General features: G+C 43.3%; 1 protein-coding gene across 1 annotated transcript in view; it reads right to left on the minus strand.

Annotated features, from left to right (window-relative positions):
- Positions 1-9,121, minus strand: part of CDH4 (cadherin 4) — a 90,231-nt gene extending 81,110 nt beyond the window's left edge. The window contains exons 1-2 of the mRNA XM_026042099.1: positions 9,107-9,121; positions 2,239-2,394 (exon numbers count right to left, since the gene is read on the minus strand). Of these exons, the coding sequence (XP_025897884.1) occupies positions 2,239-2,394; positions 9,107-9,109 (159 nt within the window). The 5' untranslated portion in view covers positions 9,110-9,121. The remainder of the gene's footprint in view (positions 1-2,238; positions 2,395-9,106) is intronic.
- Positions 9,122-11,761: the final 2,640 nt, after the last annotated feature.

The raw sequence follows: 11,761 nt of genomic DNA on the forward strand, positions 1-11,761 counted from the left end.
GTCCCAGAGAGGCCCCTTTGGAAGGATCCTCCCAGACAGTTCAGGAGAGCCCAAGACTCGGGGAGACGTTGTGCTGCAGAGCTTCTAAACCAATTTAAAAAAAAAAAAAAAAAAATCTATTTCACCCCAGGGAGAAAGGTAGGTTTCATCAGATGAACAACTTGCTAAACGCGGAGAGCTGAAATACTAGTATTTTAAAAAAAGGTAGTCCCGAAGCAATCCAGGTAATTATGCCTAAGAAAATGTGTTGAAAATGTGGGAGTTAATGAAATAGAACTCTGATATGTAGCCTCACAAACACTTACAAATTATTATTATTTTTTTATAATTAGTTTTTAGATTACCTAGAAATGAAAGCAGTAAGGGCAACACCCAATGGTGAGCGAGGTGCTGGAAAGGCTTCCTTTTCTGCTTAAGACTGCAGGGAAGCTGCAGCTGCACCAATGTCCCCCATTCGGCCCATGCAGGGCTCCCTGAGGACAGGGACCAGGGACAGAGCAGCTCCACCAACACCAGYCGAGATCTCAGCTCCAGAGCTCTGCTAGTCTGAGCTAAAGAAAAACTCTACAGTAGGCACCAGAACAATGTAAAGACCCATTTATGTCCTTGTTTTATGCGTGATACATTTATACATGCTTTGTGAAGGGTTTTTGAATGAGCAGCTGATGGTTCAATCCATCCTGGATCAATCGTTACAGATCCCAGAGGATCTAGGGGTTGCTTTCTGCCATGCCTTAAGCGATCTCTATCACCTTCTGCTGCCCAGTGTCATCTATAAGGTGCTCCTAACAAAGTGCTCATTTACCAGCTACCTGTTTCCTGTAAATTATATGTTTGTGTAACCTGCAGAGTGTGAAGATGCTTATTTATGTCTGGAGGTTACAAATTCCAGGTGGGAAACTGGAAGGACTCGGAATCCTGCAGTAAGAAGCTGACTTACCCCAGTCACCTTTGCCAAGGTCAGAGCACAGGGCACTGAACTCAGCGCAATTGGCAGGGCAAGCCTGGTATTAAGCAGCATATGATTTGTTATTATGGGGAACAAATCCTGTCCATCCTCTATTTTGGACTGAGTCTAACATTAGACATCATAGTGTCTCCATCAAAGGTGTTAACTTGTGAATTGTATTACTGAAGACACTGCTATAATAATCTGGCACTGCTGAAACGGTATCAACACTGAAATGGCATGCACTGTATCTCAAATATTCCCTTTTCAGAACAGTTTATCTTCATATTTTCCTAGGCACAACAAGCAAAATAACTGTTCTTGTTCATGGAGGTTAAAACATTTTTCCTTATGGTTCTCTCTCACCCAGGGGAAATCTCCTTTTCTACCCAACTAAAGTGATAATCCATTTTCTTTATCCTTCCATCCCAGCCCAGAAGCTGTGTCAACACGGTTAGCTGGACACCGGATAAAGCTGGCAGACCAGGCAGCTCCGAGGGAGCAGTTGGGAATACGGTGTCAACAGAAGTGACTCGTACACGGCGCTGGCATTAGAGCATCCCTGGGAATGGCTATTACRGCACCAATGGATGCACTTAATGCTGACACAAAGCACTCCATGAAATGTCCTCCTGCRACCACACCAGGAAAGAACTAAAGCCCAGATGCAGAAAGCAGTGAAAATTTGCAGGTCTCTCATGCAARAAACAATATTTTTTTAGGCTATTTGTGGGACTGTATCTGTTGTGCAATTATCGTGAGCAATATAGAGACTACGATTTAGATCAAAACCTAATGACCAATTACACTGTAAGTATTCTGCAGGTAGAGCATTTTACAAGCTAGGATAGCGTATGGAAGCACTTTGAGTGTAATTAATCTTAATTAATTCCCTCATATTTAGTATTAGTCTATCTCCCTATTTAAAAATGTATCTGACACACCCCCATCATACTGCCTGAATGTCTCCTAGTGATTTAAAATGAAAAATGACTATGCCAATTATTGCATGTTTAGCTGCGGTAATGATTCATAAATCAGTAATTTCCCAAGACATGCTAGAGTAGAGATTGGTTTCTCATGGTTCTGGGGAGGGGGTCCAGTCCACATAAATTCCCAGGGATATAATGAGTGCGAAGCTGCATCATTTCAAATAAATGATCGTGATTTTTTTTGTTTCCAGAAAGGACATTAGTTTCATGCCCCTTCGAGCACTTTTGCTTTGAGTTTGCGACCTCAGAGCCAGAACTCAAGGTGTTTTTCTGTTTCTCCTGGCATCTCACACTTACGTGGTAGGAAGCCCGTTCTTCTCGGTCCATGGGCCGGGTCACGTACATCCTGCCCGACACGGGGTCGATGCTGAACACCTCCATGGGCGGCTGGTCGGCGCCCACACCCGTGATGCTGTATCTGATGTGGATCTCCTTGTCCTTGTCCGAACGGATCTGGATGAAAGAGCAAAGGCAGCAGTCGTAAGTTAGAGACAAAAGCCGTGAGGAAATTTAAACAACTCTACAGATCTGAGTCTGAGAGATGCAGAAATGTGATGCTGCTGTCAAATTTGGCAARGGAGCCATACAGCAAAAGTTTGGGAAAATGCCAGCAAAAGAGCATACCACAGATTTTTAGCCATTTTTGTCTTTTACTCATAATGATTTTCCAGGAATTATTGAAATTTGGACTGTTTTGGCTCAGGTGTGGAAGCACGTGCTTTCACAGAAAATTCCTGAAAATCCAGGCCCTGTAAAATGCCCAAATCGGTCAGGAACAGTGGGCACCTCCCAGCCATGACCAGCTTTGGAAAGCGCTGTCTCCAGCCTCCCGCGTTACCTCCACCCGTGCACATGGATGCTCCCACGGCAGTCAAGGAACGGAGCTGGGAATGTTGCTGCTCCACTGGACTATTTGCTGTGGAAAAGCATTTTGGCACCTTGATTTTGACAGTGTCATTTGAGCTCGGAAACTGGTCCTTGCTTTCCAGGAGGGAAAGACCAGCAGGAGAGCAGGGTGTCCCCCCAGCCACCGCCAGGACCGGAGCACCAGCCCCCTCCACAAAATCCAGCTGGAAGCAATTTTGACTGGAATTGTGGATGGGGAGATGGTTAGTTCTTTACGGGCATTTTTATGCTCTATTTCCTGTTGCATATAGTACCCAGATTTCGTTATGATAGAAGCATTAGAAATGCATAGAGACAGACAGAAACATGGAAAATGAGGTTGGATTTAAATATTCAGTGCTGAAGGCATTGTATTTTCAGGAAACACAGATAAACAGAAGCTCTCTAAGAAAACCATGTACAGTTTAATAAAGTGTATGCTATGGGTTGTCCTTGCAGCACTTTTATTAGCATTAATAAGGTCCAAGCTCTCTGTATGTAAATCATTGCAGATCTAGGAGATGAAATATATCATAAGATCCACATGACCTACCCAATTATACTACRAAAAATCCGTGAGATAATTATACTGCATCGAGCAAAATAAAGACACGGGGAAAATATGGTGCAAATATTCGTTGATGACTCATTATTTGCTGTTAATTGCCAATGCACTACAATGCTCTGCTAGTTACCGGTACTTAATTCCATTTCCAGCAAGGAACAGGAACAAGAAAGCACYAGTGGCGAAGTGGCATTTGTCATGGAAAGGCACAGGGACCATTGACAGGGAAGCACAGCACATACTCCTACCAGGGAGACAGTCACAAAGGCACGAGCCCTCGATATGGGAACGTGTAATTCTGGCACGCTTAATGAGTTTTTTTTTTTTTTTTAAAAGAATTCTCTCTCTTTTTTAAAAAACAATAATCCTGTAACATTTTGACCAAAGGTTTAATTTGCATAATTCCCGGGGTGCAATTTAGTAAATCTTATTGAGAAGTTAAGAACATTATTTGAATACAATGTAAGGTTTACTTCTTTTGTTGAAACCATTACTGCAGCAGTTTACCATAATAATAATAATAATAATGATAGAAAAGCTCTATTCCCACAGAACTCACTAGATCAGGAGAAAAAATTACTGTTTGGGGGAATTTACTCGCTCAGGAGAGAGTTGCTTTCTCATTCACTTATGCCTGGCAAGCACGAGGGCGGGAACATATCTGYATTATAATATTCTGCCTGCAGAACATGCACACGGATTTTATTCATTTATCTTTCATTTTACACCGCAGTCCCCAGCTATGCTTGGTTCTGGGTTAGGGAACAGATGGGAGGAAGATGGTTCTCCTCGCTTGTATTTATACATCTTTCCCTCGGAGGAGCCGTGGAGCTTCTCCAGCGCCAGGCACCCTCCGACCGCATTCCCAGGATGCGGAAACCCTGCCCTGTGTTGGCAGATAAAAATCAGCTCCAACTGACGGTAACTCTACCCAAGAGAGGGCAGCAACCCCTGGTTCAGCTCTCGTTTCTACAGGGACATCCCAGGAAAACAAGAAATTCATTCGATTTCACAGATGGGCATTYTCCACTGAAGGTTCTGGTACAATAAGCGAAAAGTGTGAAAACGAACGCTGCAAAACTTGAGATAATACTCACGGAGCCAAGCTGGCTTCCTGCCTCGTAGTAGTGTTGCATTTAAATGGGCTCGAAAAGCAGCCTGCCTGCGACGCGGGATCGCCTCCCACTCCTGCTGCTGAAATCCTAGGGTTTCTGCATCTCTGTGCATTAACTAAAGCCAGTTTAGCTAAAACGACATAAGGAAGAGCTTGCATGGGCGCAGCAGCAAGGGAAGGAATGTGTATTTTACTCTTGGAAATGGACAGAATGGACTTAGTTGAATTTCTTCCCCTATGATCTGGTCCCAAATGATGGGGAAGCAGTAACATGCAGGCTAACCTATTTCTTAAGCTGTTTCCACACTTGTAAATGTGGAACTGAAGCCCTCCTGGAGGTTTAGGTGCCTACGAGTAAACGGGGYTGTATAAATTCACGTGGATTAGTAAAATGAAATCCCGTGTCAGCATTTTTGTTGCAATGTAGCAAAAACTAATCTGCAAGCTAGATAAACTGCTAAAATAAATCCCAGGATAAACTGCCAAGTCATTTCCATGTAAGAGCAGGGAGCAAGGGCATGGGTGGCCCTTTCTCTTAATGCTCACTTGGTGGGAATTAACTCTTGGTCTCCTGAAGATAAATTTATCAGACATTCAAGCTCAGTGCTGGTGTATCTTGGTGCCATATAACGCTTTCTGGTGTACACAGCAATTCTTTTTATATAATCTATTAAACATGAGCCCTTTAAAATCACAGGCAGGTGTCAGTGGTCTCAGCTSTGCCCACCACTGCCAGTATATGGAAGTAACTGGAAATGTAGCTACAGAAATGTATCTACAGAAAACAAGACAGAAAATTTATACGATGCTGCACTTTCCATTCACAGAGCAAGCTAAAAAAAATAAATCTCCTTCTAAGTTCTCTAACTTGTTCTTTAATGACATGGTTTTACAGAATGCCCTTGAAGAAAATACTTCATTTCCCAAATTTCCCATGAAGTATTTTGAAACATCTGCACTAACATGACCTGGGGAGCTCTGGACCTGATTTTTTTTTTTTTTTTTAAATAAAATCCATTATTAATGAACACATAAAATAAYGTAAATGACAAGCAATAAGTGTCTTTTATTATTAAGCTCTTAGCTATTTTGCCCATTAAGAAAACCAAATTAAAATAACTGAAAACTAYAATCCATCATGCATTCAAAATGCTCCATAGAACTTCAGACAGGCAAACATATTCGAAGTCTTTAAATGAGCACACTTAAGAGTCAGTCTAAGCATCCCAGCACTGGCTCATTAATTTTAGTGGAAATATTTTAATTCAGCTACATCTTACTGCTTATTGAAATCCCTACTAAGGATTTACTTATTTTTAACTGAATTTGCAGTATATTTAAGAGTCACTTGTATAAAAGTCCCTAATTTTCATTTACCAGTTGGTTTACAAGCCAGTAAAGGGAAAGATCTCCAGCCTCGTGTTTCCGAACAGATTACTGCACATTGCTTACTGAATCACGTATTTTTTCAATAAGCACGTGCCSAATTCAAGCAGACAGGGAAAGATAAAGACAGACTTAGAGACCCAATTAGGTTAAGGTGATATTTATTAACTTCTGTCGCCTTTTATCACCCCTGCCAATGATCCCAAGCCAATTCCTAGAAATAAGGAAAAGAACRAAAGAGCCTCTGAAATTCCTCAGCTCCCTTCAAAGAAGCCCATCTTAGTCTGTACCTTAACACCGGGTGGAGGGGGCAGCCGCTCTCAGGACGCCAGCCCTGCCAGGTCTCTGTCTTCACTTGCAAAAACCTCAGTAAACTGCAATTTGTTGCATGGTCTTCATCATTAAATAATAAYGCAATTTTCATTACTCGTCCTTATGAAGGTCAAGAAGCTAACGTGCCTGTATCAGAAACTGGCCCATGCTAATGGATCTTCCACATCTAATGATAAGTGATAGGGCAGAGTAATTTCTAAGGCAACACGGGCTCTTCCGCAGCCTCCCTGCAGCAGGCCCAGTTTTCCAGCCCTCCTCTATGGCAGCGCTTCAGCGTGCAGCAAGGCGAGCGAGGGAGGAGAGGCTACGACGGGTCGAGAAGATTATTTCAAGATTGGCAGAGTATCACAACGTGAACGACGTTCTGTCACTGCCAGAGAACTGCTGGCAGAGGCAACAAACCACATTTTGACTCGTCTCTCCCTTATCTGGGGTTACAAGCGGAGAGATTCGTCAGTGCCACGYGCGGGTGACTTGTGGCCCTGCGAGCCAAGGCTGGCTCACAGCGTGCGAGACACGAGCGGTTGTTGCTTACTAGGGGATGTGACCCACATGGACAAGTCCTCCTCTGCTGTAGGAGATATTCCAYGACGAAAGGTCAAGCAAAACTCCCAGAGGTCAAAAACAGAGGCTGAGAAAGAGTCACGACTTCCAGATGCGTGAAGAACATTATTCATGACCTATTTATGGAGGAATACACACTGTATCCCATACTTAGGTRCCTTACTGCAGCTGGCCCTATCGCCCGCTGCTACAGCTAGGCCTAAACAAAGACTAAGTCAAATAAAAATAAAGAAAAAATACAGATCAGTGGGACTCTGTGCTCATCTTTCTGAAGCTGCTCCCTCTCTGAGCCTTGTGCAGCCTCCCTTACAAGGTTGGCCTGGCAGAGAGGACTCGGCACCTTCCTGGGAGTAAAACGGAGCACAAAACAGAAGTGCTCCCTGCAGGACACAGGGCCAACAAACAGGGACCTCAGCGGGGCAACCTGATCCCTGTAACTAATGACTGAAGTCCTCAGCTGCTATAAATCAGTGTGGACTCGCTGGCTTCAAACAGGGGCACGCTAATTCACTCCAGCTGAAAATGTGCTCCGCAGTTTAGAAACTGAGCTGTGTATCCTAAGAGCAAGGATCCTTTTGTAGGAGCCCAGGCCACACTCTTTATGAGCCTGCAAGCGGGGACKCAGGGAAAAAGCCAGCACTGGGCAACGGACATGCTTGTACCTGCCTTAAACGAGTATTTCAAGGGATATAATTGGTCCTAGTACGACCTTTACTGTTGTAATAAGTTCTAGTTTTCCCCCATTTTTCCATTTTCCTGCCCTTATATAGCCATGCTGCGAAACACCTGTAGATATTACGGATCATAGGCAAGTGGGGCTGTAGTATGATTACAAATGCTATTCTCAGCATAAAATTAAGCTTTTAGATCTATCTGCAAATAGCTAACAATGAGAAACAACAATAAACCCCTTTAATGTGTATATTCCAGAAAACAAAATCTGCTGAGGCTACTACTTCAGGCACTACTTTGGGATGCTTGCCAGGCAGGACTGTAGAGCTCCGCAGTTTTGTAAGAACCTCTAATAAGTTTAAGCAAGCTCATTCGTTTGGTCTGTCAGGTAGATTACACTGTAGAGCACATATGGAAGAGTTATATCAATGGTTAGGATGCTGGAACCAACAGCTATGAGGAGGCTGAAAGTGAAGTCATGCCTATATATTACAGGAACACCATTAATGAGCATCAATGTAGGCTTAGACTTCAGCATTTACTCTGAACCTATTCACTCCATTAAGGCTGCGTGTGATGGCCATAGTGCATTTCTTGCCTTTTTCTTTTTTYCCCCCCGTGTTATTATTTATTAATTGATAATTTAATTTCTCATGTGGTGAATAACATGCAGTTTCTTCACCATCAGTTACAATGACAAGCCTGGAGCAGAATGGTTTAGGTAAGCAGATTGCTAGTGCTTATGGCTGTAAGACATAATTATGTACAGCCAACTGTGTAACACGCTTGAAAAAATTATAAGCCTAGTCACAGAAATTAAAATTATTTCAAGATGAAGTTGTACAAATACAGCTGCAAAAAGCTGCAAAATCCTATTAATTTATTCCAAGGGTAGTGGGTTTACAGGGGGATTCCACCTCCTCGCGAAAGAAAGTTTAAGTATAGCACATACTGGATCAAAGTATGAGTGTCTGAAGCTAAACACAGCTCCAGAAAACTCTTTCAGCTATTATTTATGTACTCATAAACTTTTGGGCATCAGCTGGGAACTTGGCATGAAGATTCCTTAGCATATCAGGGCAAACATTAAACGCTAAATTACCATATGTCAGCTTAGGATAGTTAATAATTCTACCACATCTTGGACAACTTGAAGGCTTTTCTGAAACTGCTGTCAAATTGCATCTTTCCCTCGATCAATAAAGCAGCACAATGAAATAAGCTATTTGTGGCGTCTGAAGGAATAGATTAGCAAAATACAGTAAATGCAACCAGCAGGGACTAATTCCATTTCTTAACCAGAGATCCCAAATATGCCTGTGAGGAGCCACAGTGAGTTCAGCGAGGTAACGCACACCAGAAAGGGACACGTGCCTGTATATCACCWATATATTCCTTAATTATGGGCATTTCTGGTTTGCCGCTAAGGCTCCCGTGCAAGCCCACGGCTGAGTGTTACCTGCACATCCACCAGCGGTGCTTAATTACTGCAGGAATGATTGTTCCACGCTGCTAGGTCCATCAATCTCAGCCAGGAGAGGAAAATAGAGAGYGACTGCAAGCACAGAAAACCAGCCCAACCTTCTGTTTGTTTTCCAAGCTGTGTAATAGAGATATCTCTGGCAATAGCGAGAATAAGAACTAACCATGATGATGGAGAACAGATTAATAATGTAGGAAATGCAAAAGTTTGCATGCTGGTGTTTATTTAAAGGGGGACCATGAGCCCCAAATTGCACCTCTTAGTCAACACCACTAACACCTAGTGCTACAATAACTAAAACTGATGAGAAGGAGATGGCCTTAGCTCTGTGTATTTAACAGCTCCAGCTTCAGGTTACTTAACGCCTGCAAATTGGGGCCACATGCTCAGGGCAGTTGTATTCCCAGCAAAGCACTTTAGATGAAGGTCAAATCACTTCACCTGCTCCCTGGGTACCCACATAGTGTTGTATCTTTAGCAGATCTAGCCATGGGTTTCCCAAAGTGCATCCCACAGATCATTTGCACCCTCCGAGTCCTGGTGTACAAGCCCTGAAAGGAGTTTTTTTCTTGGCACATCCCCAAAGCAAAGGCAGCAATTGTAGATGATTCCCCAGCCTGAGCCTCATGCGTGATACCAGCGATGGTCCCAGCAGAAGAGGCTGACACTTGAGCATGTGGTTATTATTTCTGGATACACTTCCTCTTTCTTCTCCAGAACAACCTTTAAAATGATCAGTAGCCAGTATAGGAAAAAAAGGCATTTTTTTAATAGAATATTTTGGGGCATTTCAGGTTTTTTTTTTTTTAATTCAGGTCACACCATACAATTTCTTTTCTTCACTGGCAGATTTAGTCGTAGCAGTTGCTCTCAAAGTGCAGGGCCCCGAGCAAGTGAAGTGAAAGCGCCTGGTGGCAGGAAATTGCCTTGGTAATACTTTCAATCTAAAAAAAAGTTGGTAATGGGGCAGGGAATYGGTCCTGTGGGAAATAGGAGGGTTGAAAATAATTCACCAATGAGAAAATTGTGAACTGCTGAYGTTCAGCACTTAACTGGGAGAGAATTATGGGTCATCTTCAGCTACCAATCCCATACATAATCAAAAGGTGAGAGCAAAGAGGAACAGATAATTATTATTTCATATTTTTTTTTCAACAGAGGAAATTAAAAGAAAAGTCTGTCACCTACCAAAATCATGAGGATGTTTCTTAAGTCCTGCCCTTCAAACTAGAGTAAATCAGCGTAGACTCTTCCAACCCGATGGGTTTACACTGATTTCCACGGGCTGACAAGCTGACCCAGTGTTTTGGTGGCCATTAGGGTGGGATATTTCTTCATATTTATTTCCAGGAAAGCTCAAAGTTGGCCCTTGTGCCTTTGAGAAGCTGAATATATGTGGGGGAATGATGTTTTCACAAACTCCCTAAATCTGTTTTTTTTTCCCCTTCCTTTTTAATAAGAAGCAGGAGGAAGTTTTCCTGACCCTCTGAACGATGCCTGGTTTTGAATAAGCGCCATGGTATGCCTGTAAACAGAAGAAGAAAGCTCTTATGTGAAACTTCTTAAACTGCCGAGGATGAAGGACGGCAAATGGGATGCAAGCCAAGGAACATGACAATTAGCACAGAGAAAGTTTTCAGGGTTTATTCCATCACTCAGCACTTAAGGAGGCTTTGAAGGGGAAAAAGCATCCTTTTATATATTAATCCACTACTACTGCACTTTCCCCCTATCCATGGATTTAGTGCTTAGCTGCTAAATATCTATGTGCAGAGCTTTATTAAGAAGAGATGGTTTATTTTCTGAAAGATTCCCCATGCATTAGTTTATAGAAAGAGAAAAGGCAAAAATCATTTTGCCTGCTGCAATATCCACAGTTTAAGTGATGATTTACCCTTCCCCAGCTTTTAGTGCTTAAAGATCAGAGTAGGAAAAGCGCTAACACTTCTCATGCTGTTACTGCTGGTCATCATCTTCAGGTTGTGCTACTGATGATGAAATAACTTGGTGAGAGCAATGGGCAAATCCTGCAGATTTCACCCCCTTCCTGTCCTACCTCTACAGACTTCACATCTGAAAAGGCACCTTACTGTTCCAAGCTAAAATACCTCCTTTAAAAAGAAAAAGTTCTCCCAAGCAAGAAGCTGGGCAGCAGCAGGCGACAATTCCATGCCAGTATTAATTAACAAATTCCAAATGAACCATAGCTGGGGCTTAGCGGGATACGCTTGGAAAGCACGTGACCTTCTAAACCACCGGATTGAGCATCACGGGTGCCGCTTATCTTCTCATTTTTTAAATAAGACGAACAAAAAAGAAGCTGCTTTGGAAGGGCATCTCATTCCTGCTCTCCATGGCCCCGTTCCCAGGACCCTGTGCTCTTGCTCATCTCTTTATTCACAGGATGCCCCCTCCTTATCCCACTGCTCCGGGTTAGAGGCCACTTCTGCAGGACGGGATTTTTCCTCTAATTAAGGGCCGACATGTGCTGCTGTCCACGCTGTGCCCTGCATCAGCCGCCCTGTGACTTGCCACACGTCTCCACAGCGCCTTGATCCCGCGTCCCCACGACTCAGGATCTTTGCTGCTTTCCTGCAGCCGGCTCTGGCTGCAGCGTGTGGGGCAGAATCAGGTGGTGGCTGCATTTGGCAGCAATTAAACTGACAGACTGATCTTAATTTTGCCATTGCTCAGGTTGTGATGGAGCCGGGGAACTTGCCTGGGTGATGCCCATCAATCCTCTTCCACTTGGTGGACTCACTGCACCCGTGTCAGTCTGGGAACCCCATTTTCAGTGCAGAGCTTCCTTGCCTTTTCT

This window comes from Nothoprocta perdicaria, unplaced genomic scaffold (assembly GCF_003342845.1).
Source record: "Nothoprocta perdicaria isolate Ctin4 unplaced genomic scaffold, notPer1 scaffold_3, whole genome shotgun sequence".
Taxonomy (NCBI): Eukaryota; Metazoa; Chordata; class Aves; order Tinamiformes; family Tinamidae; genus Nothoprocta; species Nothoprocta perdicaria.